At 35.4% G+C, this 12,370-nt stretch overlaps 2 protein-coding genes and 1 long non-coding RNA gene across 3 annotated transcripts; 1 reads left to right on the forward strand and 2 right to left on the reverse strand.

Annotated features, from left to right (window-relative positions):
- The first annotated feature begins 125 nt into the window (after positions 1-125).
- Positions 126-2,932, forward strand: LOC103400123 (transcription initiation factor TFIID subunit 14b-like). Its single transcript, XM_008338815.4, has 6 exons — positions 126-474; positions 817-905; positions 990-1,211; positions 1,298-1,485; positions 1,583-1,704; positions 2,509-2,932. The coding sequence occupies exons 1-6, from the start codon at positions 358-360 to the stop codon at positions 2,602-2,604; spliced, it is 834 nt and encodes a 277-aa protein (XP_008337037.2). The 5' UTR covers positions 126-357; the 3' UTR covers positions 2,605-2,932.
- Positions 2,933-6,474: 3,542 nt separating this feature from the next.
- On the reverse strand, positions 6,475-6,878 carry LOC103400116 (uncharacterized). The gene is made up of 2 exons (XR_523754.4): positions 6,763-6,878; positions 6,475-6,651 (listed from the first exon to the last, which is right to left on the reverse strand). It is a non-coding gene; the product is annotated as an uncharacterized lncRNA (long non-coding RNA).
- A 3,184-nt stretch (positions 6,879-10,062) lies between these two features.
- On the reverse strand, positions 10,063-11,925 carry LOC103400107 (delta-9 acyl-lipid desaturase 1-like). Its single transcript, XM_029090649.2, has 5 exons — positions 11,410-11,925; positions 11,122-11,262; positions 10,864-11,004; positions 10,641-10,747; positions 10,063-10,535 (listed from the first exon to the last, which is right to left on the reverse strand). Exons 1-5 carry the CDS (start codon positions 11,827-11,829, stop codon positions 10,322-10,324), a joined length of 1,023 nt encoding a protein of 340 aa, XP_028946482.2. The 5' UTR covers positions 11,830-11,925; the 3' UTR covers positions 10,063-10,321.
- Positions 11,926-12,370: the final 445 nt, after the last annotated feature.

Raw genomic sequence — 12,370 nt, forward strand, 5'->3', positions numbered from 1 at the left:
TTTTTTAATTTTTAGAATTTGACTAAAAACTAAAAGTAGTTACCAAATGAGTAAAAAAAATTAAAATTAAAAATAAAATAATTATCAACTGATTCTAAATTAATAAAAAAAAATTTCGTTGTGAAAAAACAAACAAATTCGAAATCCCGCTTAAAATAAACGAAGGCAAACGAACTAATACCCTAACCCCTCTTTACTCCTCCAATTTTCCCCTTCTGAAACCTAATTGCAAGGGAATTGCAATACCAATTAGCAAATTTGCCCAATTGAAGAACCCTTTTCTGCTTTATTCGACGAACTACTTGCTTGGATTCCTTTGTTTAAATTGGAAAACGAAAAGCCTGACATTTTCTCACAATGTCAGTGAGAAAATCAGGTGAAACTGAACCGCCTCAGCCGGAGGAGGGTGGCGGGTCCGCCCAACTATCCCAGCCAGTCCGAACTTCAAATCCTGCAGAAGATGGAGACAAGAAGGTAGTGCATTCTTCTGCTGTTCGTTCTTAACATTTGGGTTCAATTTTTTTTGGTTTTAAATTTGTAAATTAGCTCAATAATTTAGTGGGTTTCCTGTGAACGACAACTAAGAAGCTGAAAGTTTTGAACTTTTCTTCTTTTTTCGTGCGCAAATTGTAGCCTTTTGCTGTTTATTTCTGCAATTTGTAGATTTTTAGTTCATTGACTTTGAGGGAGCAACGGGAAGGGGCGAAAGATTTGTACATTTGTTGGTTCCATATATTTGAATGCCTCTTAATTTTCATTTTTCGATGTAATTGCATAACATCTCTGATGATTTTTTTTTCGTTTCGTTTATCAAAGAGCACAAGCAGGAGACTGAAGGATGTTGATATATGTGTGCCAATTGTATACGGGACAGTTGCGTTCTACCTCGGTAGGAAGGCCAGTGAGTAAGTATTTTCATTTGATTGGGTCCTCGTTTATGCCTTTTTTGTGTCTTTGAATCATTTCCGCCTATGTTTTCCGTTAATTAGGTCTCAGTCACATAAGTGGACGGTTTATGTTCGTGGGGCAACAAACGAGGACCTTGGGGTGGTGGTAAAGCGAGTTATATTTCAATTGCATCCTAGTTTCAATAATCCTATGAGAGTGATTGATTCGCCCCCATTTGAGTTAACGGAATGTGGTTGGGGTGAATTTGAAATTTCCATCAGTCTGTTCTTCCACAATGATGTCTGTGAGAGACAGTTAGACTTGTAAGTTGCGTATTCTGATATTGATTTCATCTACTTGAAAACATCCACAAGATAGTACAATAATTACCTGAGCTCATATCATGCAGGTATCACCATTTAAAGTTATATACTGAAGATGAATCTGGGCCCCAGTCAACTAAGAAACCTGTTGTTGTGGAGTCTTACGATGAAATAGTTTTCCCCGATCCTTTAGAGGCCTGTTTTGCTCGTGTGCAGAACCATCCAGCTGTTATAGTGCCCCGTTTACCTGCTGGTTTCAACTTGCCTAATCCTGGTAAATTTTATAGCTTGGCTATCTTTTTGATATCATTTTGAACCTTCGATTCTTATAATCCATTGATTTTAAATGTCTTACATGGATTTTTTGTCAGTGCCGATTGATCAGAAGAATGACAGCGAACGAGGGGACACGAAGGATCATCCCCTTGGTCAGTGGTTCTTGAATTTTTCAGAGGCAGATGAGCTCTTAAAACTTGCAGCGGCTCGTCAAGAGGTTAGAATTAGTAGCTGTGTTTTCTTTTCTTTTTTTAACTAATCAATGTGGTCAATGCTGTAAGTTTTATTCTGTGTTGTTGCATTGTACAATGCTAATAGTTTTTTTGTATTGGTCTCGTTGTAAACTGCTAATGCTTTGGAACTAACATATTCTCAAATTTTTTCCTCTCCCCCCCGACCTAATATGGCCTTTCCTTTTTCTTTTTAACCTTTTTTAATGTAAGAGCTTATATGATCATGCAAATTGTGGTCATGTTTAGGGTACTGCTTTATAAGATTACTTACTAGAGATTACGTTCTATTACTAGTTTCTATTGGGCTGGTGATTATGATCTGTTTCTCTTCCCTTATAGTGTATGTGTATCCTCGCTAGGTCTGTCCATTGTGTTCAAGTCTGAGTCGTTATTGCTGGATGTCTTACATGTCCCACACTATCTTGAATGCATTTGATTTAGTTTTCTCATCGCGGGTTTCACTTGTAGCTATGACCCATTGCATGTACTGTTGCCCTTGTCATTTCTTGCGACTTGTGTTCCTCTTTCTTCTGACTTTTGGTCAAGTCTAATACCATGTTATTGTTGAGTGTCGTGTGATATTCACCATTACAGAAAGCCTGCGATGAGCTTTACTTTGTAACTTTTAATTTATCGGCCTGGCTTCACATGTAGCTATGTCCAATTCAATGTACAGGGTTGTGCCTTGTTTCACTCTTTCCTTTTGTGCCTGTTTGAATGGTCTGACTGTGGACTGTATTGGGATTTTTGAGAGAATAACATGTTGTACATTGCCTTCAACTTGATAGGTCCAAGCCCACATTGTCAGCGTGAGAAGAAAAATGAGTATGATGGATGGGCCGCCCCAACTGTCAAAACCACCGTCAGGATACGAATATGCATGATCATGCTAGATCATCCTTGAAGTTTCCACGTCAGTGTCAATCACGGAAGATCAAAGAATGGTTGTTGATATAAACATGTGTATCCAGACTTCCACAGTTATGGTAAACTCCATGTTTTATCTCTCCTTTATAGCTAACTAAAGGTTAGTATAGGAACAACAAAGGGTCCTAGCGAAGCATATGACCGAACAAGAATTAGAAGTTTGCGTGCACGAACAGATGAATGTAAAACACGTATGAATGCACTTATGCATATGTTACAGTTATATTATGTTTTAATTGGTCAATTTGTGAGTATCATAAGGAGGGCACTCGGTTTCTTTGCTCATTTTTGTCCAAGTAATTTTGATGTTTTTCGGTCTTACGAGCCGAGTTTACTTTCACCGAATGCAAGAGGTTCAAGATAAGCTCTCAACTAAAAGTTGAATACATGATTCGAACCGATTCCAGTCATTTCACACATTTTAGTTACTGTTACAACAAACATTTTAGTCATTTCAAACAGCTTTAATCTGTTCATTAACTTCTGCTGATGCAGCGGCAATGAACGTAATCAGATCAATTGAGTGTTCGAGTGGAACTCTGATTTCAAATGCAGAGAATTCCGAATTTTGATACAGTGATTTGCAACACAATGTACATATATTGTTCAATTTCTTTGTGTTCTTTAAAGATAGTGTCATCTCATCAAAGGCACCATATCTGTTTTTGCCTCTCGGAGGTTTCTTAAAGACGAGTAACATGGCATTCACATGTCGATAAATTAATAGGTTTTGAACTTCTACTGTAACTCTCTCTCTCTCTCTCTCTCTCTCTCTCTCTCTCTCGATTGGCAATCATGGTCCTGCCTTCAGTTATGATGATATGGTCTGTGGTGCTTCTTCCAGTATTCAATTCTGAACTCTCTATCCATATTCATATCGACAACATGGGCAGCCGCATATATAAATATATGAACACTCGGGAAGAGTTTGAATGTTGTACGTGAAAGCGTTGCAATTCGTATTCACATTTCAAGGTTTGTTGACATGAATTCAACACGAACGTGATTAAAGTTAACCTGAACACGATAAGATTATAAACACGTAATTTTTGTTTCCCTAATTCGCGCATGATGCAGTTTTTAATGTGTTTATACAGTAATAATTACCCACGAAACTTTATAAGAATAAAGTGGTGTTACTGACACTCCAAAATAGTCATTGTGCACTCCTCTTTATAATTGTATTTTTCTCCCAAATATAAAATGTTTGGAGTGCACAATGACGTCTCCCAATAGTGGGTGGGTGCAAAAACATAATGTATATCAAATAAAAGCGTTAAATTTGTTGTTTCTCTTCAATTTTAATGAGCTTATCTTTGATATTACGAGTTATGTGGATCACATCGTGTTAACAAGTTGCACTATTACGTAAACATGTTAAAAGTGTGCTATTTTTTTAGTTAAAAGTGTGTTATATTTTTAGTTAGGCAGATTGACTTGATAGACGAATTTGTTTATTAACCATGTCAACTCATTTGACACTATTATGATCAATATGAACCCGATTATTTCGCATTTTATTCTATTCAGACTGTCGTGTCATTTTCAAAACTACCATCCATACATATTCGTACATAGACAATCTTGCATGGATATGAAACATTGTGTCTTTGTATATCTGTATGTAGACAAAATTTACGGTAATCATTAGGAATGTGAAATAATACAAAGGAAAAAAAATGAAGAAAAAGCAAGACAGATGGCCATGCCGGCTGCTGCTGACCTAGCTAGAAGCTCCACGGGTGGAATTTTTGAGCTTTAGAACATGGGTTAACTCAATTCTCTCATAAGTGAGTCAGATAAAGAGACTAGTACTGCTGTATGAGTAATATATGTCTTTAACTTCGAAGCTCCTTCTGCATACATATGGTCTGGTTTTTGGTTTTATCAAGAAGGTAACATGGGCAGACTTAAATGGTAAGACATTTCCAGAACTCATTGCAGCAAATGAACTCAAGTTGAACATGTGCTTCCTACAAATTGTCTGTCACTAAGTTCATGTATATATGTATGAACTCATCTCGGGTTTCACGTGTAGCTATGACCCCATTGCATGTACTGTTGCCCTATCAGTTCTTGCAACTTGTGTTCCTCTTTCCTCTAACTTTTGGTCAAGTCTAATGCCGCGTTACCGTTGAGTGTCTTGTGTGCTATTCACGAATACAGAAAGCATGTGATGAGCTTTATTATCGGCCTGGAATGACATGTAGCTATGTCCAATTCAATGCACAGAGTTGTTGTGGCTTGTTTCGCTCTTCCTTTTGCGTCTGTTTCAGTGGTCTGACTGCGGACTTCTATATAGGGATTTTTGGGAGAATAACATGTTTGCATAGCCTTCAACTTGATAGCTCCAAGCCCACATTCTCAGTGTGAGAGGAAGACTGAGTATGATGGATGGGCCGCCCCAACTGTCAAAGCCACCTTCAGGATACGAATATGCATGATCATGCTCGATTATCCTTGAAGTTTCTTCGTCAGTGTCAATCACAGAAGATCAAAGAATGGTTATTGATGTGAAACATGTGTATCCACAGTTATGGTTAAACTCCATGTTTTTTAAATCTCTCCTTTAGAGCTAACTGAAGGTTAGTATAGGAAGAACAAACGACTCTAGCAAAGCATATCATCGAAAAAGAGTTGGAAGTTTGCGTGCACGAACACTTGAATGTAAAACATGAATGGATGCACTTATGCATATGTTACAGTTACATTTATGTTTTGATTGATCGATTTGTGAGCATGACCTGAACTATCATAAGCCAGCCACTCGGTTTCTTTGCACATTGTGTCCTAGTAATTTTGATGTTTTTCGGTCTTACAAGCCGAGTTTACTTTCACTGAATGCAAGAGGTTCAAGATAAGCTCTCAACTAAAAGTTGAATACATGATTCGAACCGATTCCAGTCATTTCACACATTTTAGTTACTGTTACATAGGGACGGTCCTGAGTTTTTTGGTGCCCAGTGCAAAAGCTCAAAATGTGCCCTTTTTTAATATGTAAACATATGTTTAAAAAAAGGGAGACTTTGGATGCGGTCCCTAGTTATGAACAATCTTTGACTGAAACCTTGTTGGTTTTTAATTTTTGATCAAAGTCCCTGAAATTAATTAATAATTTATTTTTATGTACGTTACTATATTTTTTAAATTAAAAATTAAAATTTATAGTTGTTTATATTAATGAGATTTTAAATAAAAAACCATAATTTGTGGGATTAAAAATATTAAAATATAAATATACTATTGTGTGTGTGTGTGTAAACATGGGTACATTCATAAAAAATAACCAAAAAATTATTGTATCAAAACATGGGTACATTCTTCAAAATGGGTACATTTAGCAAAAATAAAAATGGGTACAAATAAATAAAAAAATATGGGTACAATACAAATAAACTTTAAAAAATATGGGCACAAAAAGAAATTAATATATGGGTACAAATTAAAACTGAAAGGAAAATTGGTACAAATTAAAAAAGGGTTGCAAATTAAAAATGGGTACAAACTAAAAATAAAAATAATGGTTGCAAATTAAAAATGGGTACAAACTAAAAATAAAAATATATGATAAAAAATTTAGCCATAAATATAAATATACTAATTGTAACATTTTTAATATTAAATGAATATATTTAGAAATAAAAAATATTTTATTATTGAAATAATTAATGATATTATTAATACAAATGACCTTGATCAAAAATTGAAAAGTAATAAGGTTTTAATCAATAGAGTAGTAAAAATAAGGATGAAAACCTAATTACTCCTTAAAAAAAATATTTAACGAGGATAATCACATGTATGTGTAAAAAAATTCATCACTAATAGCATGCAAAATGGCTTCCAATTTTTGTCATGTATGTGTAAAATTTTATTCACATCAACCAAATTATGATTCAAAACAGATGGATAATCACACATACAAACCTGCAAATGGCTTTTGACTTCATCATTAGTAAGCCCATCAACCTTCATTAACTCTCTAATTTGTTTTCGTATAGCAGCTGCAAGAAAAAAAAAACCAATCACATAACGCATTAAACACACATCCAATACATCCCAATCCAATTAGATATTCATCCAATCATGTAAAATATAGGTATTCATCAATTTACCCCTGAACTTGTAAGGATTGGCCAACACAAAGCAAAGAGTGGCCAACACAAATCTGCCTGTGCAACATTTCCAGAAAAACGCTTTCGAAATCTTCACTGGTATCCATCTGCAAATCCACAAAGACAAGTAATTAATGTTTCATATCAATCACATTGACAAACAAACTAAACAATCTCCTCAAAATTTTAAACCCAAAAAATGTACTAAATTTGATATTTATTAACATAATCAAAGCAACTAAACAAAAACCAAAATTGAAAGTAATAAAAATAAGGCCTAATCGGATAAATGGTCTTCGTGGTTATAAGATATTCGAATAATAGCCCATGTGGTAAAAAAATTCGGATTTAAACTCCTGTGGTCACAGTCTGTTAGGATTTATGCCCTTCTGTCATTCCTCCATTAGGTTTAGGTTGGCCAAATCGGATAAATGGTCTCCGTGGTCATAAGGAATTCGGAAGATAGCCCATGTGGTACAAAAAATTCGGATTTAAACCACTGTGGTCTAAGTCTATTAGGATTTATGCCTGAAATTAGAGGTTTTGTCATTCCTTCGTTAAGCTTACAGGTGGAGTACAGTTTCTCTGCGTATCTATCAATAAAAAATATCTTACAATAAAAAGAGGAGGGGGGGAGAAGATTTTAGTTTATGGTAAAAAAATTCATTCATCTCAGTTATTTCACAAGAAGAAAAAGACGAAAACAGAGGATCTGTTGAATTTCAAATAGTTAGTTTCACCAATAGGATACGAAGACTTACTTCACATTTACAATTACACAAAAAAACTATTTATCTCAGAGAGGTTTACGTAAAATTCTAGGAAAACGCCAACGATTACTGTCTTATTTGTCAAAGAAAAATAGAATATGTTATAAAGAATTAATTAATCAGTTGGATATTCGGGAGTCAAAAACTCGTTAATTTTATAAAGGCATTTTGAATGATTTGATTTATTAGATCTTGAATTTTAATGAATTATGTGATTTATTAGTTCCACCTCGTTCTGTCGCGTCTCCTCAGAGAAACTCTGTTCTACCTGTAAGCTAAGCGGAGAAATGACAAAACCTCTAGTTTCGGGCATAAATCCTAACAAACTTAGACCGCAGGGGTTTAAATCCAAATTTTTTTTACCACATGGACTATCTTCTGAATACCTTATGACCACGGGGACCATTTATCCGATTTTGCCAACATAAACCTAATGGAGGAATGACAGAAGGGCATAAATCCTAGCAGACTTAGACTACAGGGGTTTAAATCCTAACAGACTGTGATCACAGGGGTTTAAATCCGAATTTTTTTACCACTATCATCCGAATACCTTATGACCACGGGAACCATTTATCCAAATAGGCCTAAAAATAAATTGGTACATTTTTGGGATGGGTCTCCTTCAGCACAGATTGGGCATCGTGCGGCCCAACCTGATTCATGGAGGTCATCGTCGCAGAGGTCATCGTGCGGCCCAGTTAACCCCTATTTTAATTTTTTTAATACCTAATTATTTGTATTTTCTCTGTGTTCTTTTCCTCTCACATCAGGTTCTTTAAAGATGGTGTCATCAAAGCTGCCATATCTGTTTTTGTCTCTCTGAGGTTTCTTAAGACGAGTACAGGGCCGGTCTAAACATTTAGGAGGCACTGGGCAAAAATAAAAATAGGGCCCACAAACCTACAATGCACAAAAAAAAATTATATATGTTTTTCATGTGATTTTTTTTCTTAGGTATTTGAATTTTCAATATTTTGAATAAGTATTTTTCTTTGTCGGATAATAAGTTCGTCATATATAGAAAAACAAAGTTACAATGTAAAAGTGGTCATAAAGAAAAGAAGATTGTCATATGGTAAAAATACTAGTCAATCAAACAATACTTGACATCTAAAGTCTCTAAGCATGGGACTATAACAATGCAATTTTTCTGAGCAAAAGCCTTGTAGCTGCCTGAAAGTTCCAATTTTTGCAGCTGCGTGAAAGTGATCTCATTTTTTGAATAATCTTTGTGCTTGCCAAATTAAATTGGTAAAGACATACATACATTATTTTGTTGAAAGCTACTTAACCTTTTTGATGAATTAACCAAATTTTAGTAATTATAATCAAAGATAAAAAAAATTAACAATCAAACAAAAATTAGTAAAAAATAGAAATAAAAAGGCGTAAGACTCATTCAAACCCGGGACCTCATAATTACTAGAAAACAACGCCACTAGCGCCTCTAGTTAACCCTCTTGTTGAATTAACCCAATTTTTGTTAAATATAAGTATATAAATGAAATTAACAATCAAACAAAAATAAGTAAAAAAAGAAAAAAAAGCACAGAGAATAGTTCGAACATGGGCCCTTGTTGTTTTGGCTTGGGTTTAAAAATGAAAAGGGCTGCACGCAGCAGCTCAGAGCAGCAACATGCCTTCATTCAGGCATTTCAAACACCTTCTATGGAGGTTCAGAGGGATGAAATCCTCGCTTTTCATGTGGATTTTCGATGATCGGAAGTGGGGCTGCACCTTCTTGCGCTTATGTGGCTTTGCCACTGTATAAGTATATTTTTACGATAAACACAATGAACAAGATGTATAAAAACATAAAGCATCTATTACAACAAATAAATAAATAAATAAAATATATAAAAGTTGATTGCAAACTGCATAATTAGAGTAAATAACTATACGGGAGCATGTCGGAACTTTTTTTGTCGGGATAAGGTCGGAACACTTTAGATAAATTCGGATCGGAAATTCTATATTATAGGAATTCTTAAATGCATTCCAATTTTTCAAAAAAATGTTCGATTTAAGAACTTTTGGGTTCGAATTTGGAAGTTCACTATCTCAATCAGAATTACCATTCCAACTTGGACGCTATTATTGGGATAACCCTAATGGTTTTCCTTTTCAAAATGAATTTTTTGGTTCCTATTTAACCTTAAGATATTTATTTAATATAAATACAAAAATGCATAGTCACGATTTTATTTTGAGTAGAGTGATAGCGTTACTGGGTTAGAAAGTTAGTTGTTAGGGAAAAGAATCGGTAGAGATCAAACCCTCACCAAAATGTGTAAATATGATTGTCTTTTGTCACTACCTTAAAACGCCATTTGCAAGTCGCAACATTTTTGTAGACTATGAACTGATTAACTCTTACATATTTCATGCTCCAACCACCATTTATGGGAAAATGTTGAGTGGGATAAAGAAAGGCTGAACATTACTTTTCAAGAAAATGCAGGAACAAAGTTATGATAGAAAAAGACTGAAGGTTATTACGCATAACCACATACAACTAACATGGACATGAACTATAAATCCTCTTGTTTGGTAGTTGCTTTTAATTCAAACCAATTGATTACATATTCGAGATTCATCCTCTAAAACAAGATTCATGAAAGATAAACCCTCAAATTTGTGATAAATGGCTTGGGTAAAAGTAGAGCAAACCATTTTCAACAAGAAGCTAGGTCGGCACCATGACCATGCATGAACAATAATAACATCTTATTATAAATTAAAAAAGCAAATACAAGTTTAAGCTAGCCAGCAAGCAAGGTCTCCACCTATTCTTGAGCAGCCATGGATTTAGCCTTCATACGTTGCTTATGAGCCTCGGATGGTGTTTTCACATCTGTTGCCAACCCTAGAACCTCAAGAAATTTTATGATGTACCAAGTCACGTCAATCTGCCACCATTCGAGGCCTTGTCGAGCTGAGTATTCAAAAGCATGGTGGTTATTGTGCCATCCTTCTCCAAGTGCAAGCAACCCCAACCACCTAAAGAAGATCAAGATTTTACATAAATAAATACTTGTACGTCTTTGTATAATATCAAATTTTCAAAATAAATTTTTATATCTCAACTATGAATATAATATATACCAAAGGTTTTTAGAGAGATCGCCGGTGTTCCATGCCTGATATCCCCAAATGTGGGCAGCCGAATTTACAAAGAAAGTGCTATGGAAAACAATCACCATCCTCACGCCCTGAAATCATAAGGAACTTATTATTCAAACTTATGAGGGCTAGCTCTGTAGCTATATACATAAATGCTCAAAGATGAAAAAAAAAAAAAGGAAATTTAGAAATCTAGCTCTCTCACCATTAGCCAAACCACGAAGGGAAATCCACCGATGTAATATAGTATACATCCAAGAAGAAATGAATGTAGAAGGAGAGTGTGATGAAGAAACACATAGAATGGCTGCTTCTTCAAGTCTTCAACATTCCGAAGACCTTCGTACTGAAAATTTAACAAAACAAATATTAGTAAGTATTTGTACCAAAAAAGAAAATTCAATAAAACAAAAAGTGAGGAAATTATCAGTTCAGAGTCTGAGAGAGAAAGTGTGTGGCTTACTCTTCCAAACCGAGAACGGCTGTCTAGAATCCAACCCATGTGACTATACCAAAATCCCTTAAGTGGGCTGTGAGCGTCTTTCTCTGTATCGGTAAATTGGTGATGGTACCGGTGTGTGCTCACCCACTCAATCGGGCTACCCTGCAAATGAAAACACATCAAACGCAGCCTTTTCTCATTAACCTAATGCAGATCCTAGTAAAAATAGTCCCTAAAACAAATATGGAAAGAAGAAAGAAGAGAAAAATAACAAAGTTGAAAAATGTTGATATGCTTTGACATACGTACCTGAACTGAGAGAACCCCACAATAGGCAAACAAGTACTCGAGCAGTTTTGGGAGCCTAAAGCTCCGATGAGCAAGGTTTCTATGGTAAGAAAGAGTGATTCCGAAACCAGTGACGTAACCCAGCACAAGCATCAACCAAAATGCTGTCCAAGTGAAGTAAAACGGTGCAAACAAACAAAGGACATGCACACTCAGAAACATACCAGCTGTGACAATGTCAAGCAGATTCCATTTCCTCCCCCAAAAATTTGCACAAGGAGTCTTAAGAAGGGTGACCCACATCTTCAAAGGACCCATGTTATTAAGGACGTTCCCCTCAGCTTCTAATTCTATGGATTGGCTTCTTTTTTTAAGGACGTTGTATTGCACTTGTATGGGACGAGTGATTGTGGAATGGGTAAGTTGGCCATAACTTGGCATCTTTACTTATAGTGAAATAAATAATTTAATACGTAGCTATCTCCCTAGGTCATGGTAGGTGATACTATTAGGGTTTACTTATTGTAAATTTCCCATAAAAAATCTCTAAGCATGTTCTCAGGGTTTTGCATTTTTGATGAAATTTCACAGTTAGAAGTTTACCTACTAATTTAAATGTCATGGTCCAAACCATACTTGCAGCTGCTAGATAAAAAGCAATAAGAATATAAAATGTTGACGTGACTTAACTGTGACCACACAAATAAGAGGGGATGAGAATGACACCATAACAGGAGGGCTGACAATCTGCCTCCTATTAGGAAACCAACAGCTTGGAGAAATTTTATTATATGTCAGACAGAGTCAGAGCTGGTAAATCAATAAGTTTGCTTTTGGCAACCACCTAAGTTGTAACTTTAAATAGGACAAGGATTGTCTGCCCTCCACTTCCGGTGCCCTCCCCGTGCCCTCCTGTTTTGTGTGGTCACGGTTAAGCCACGTCAACATTTTATAGTATTTTTTTATAGATATAATAAGATAA

The sequence above is a fragment of the Malus domestica genome, chromosome 02 (genome assembly GCF_042453785.1).
Source record: "Malus domestica chromosome 02, GDT2T_hap1".
Lineage (NCBI taxonomy): Eukaryota > Viridiplantae > Streptophyta > Magnoliopsida > Rosales > Rosaceae > Malus > Malus domestica.

What these genes read in the sequence shown, in the direction of transcription:
- LOC103400123 (XM_008338815.4), top strand. Translation starts at nt 358, where the DNA reads ATGTCAGTGAGAAAATCAGGTGAAACTGAACCGCCTCAGCCGGAGGAG. An exon ending in CTCGGTAGGAAGGCCAGTGA is followed by an intron (nt 906 to 989) that starts GTAAGTATTTTC and finishes TCCGTTAATTAG; the next exon opens with GTCTCAGTCACATAAGTGGA. An exon ending in TTGCAGCGGCTCGTCAAGAG is followed by an intron (nt 1,705 to 2,508) that starts GTTAGAATTAGT and finishes TCAACTTGATAG; the next exon opens with GTCCAAGCCCACATTGTCAG.
- LOC103400107 (XM_029090649.2), bottom strand. Translation starts at nt 11,829, where the DNA reads ATGCCAAGTTATGGCCAACTTACCCATTCCACAATCACTCGTCCCATA. An exon ending in GCCGTTCTCGGTTTGGAAGA is followed by an intron (nt 11,005 to 11,121) that starts GTAAGCCACACA and finishes TTAAATTTTCAG; the next exon opens with TACGAAGGTCTTCGGAATGT. An exon ending in CCTTCGTGGTTTGGCTAATG is followed by an intron (nt 10,748 to 10,863) that starts GTGAGAGAGCTA and finishes TTATGATTTCAG; the next exon opens with GGCGTGAGGATGGTGATTGT.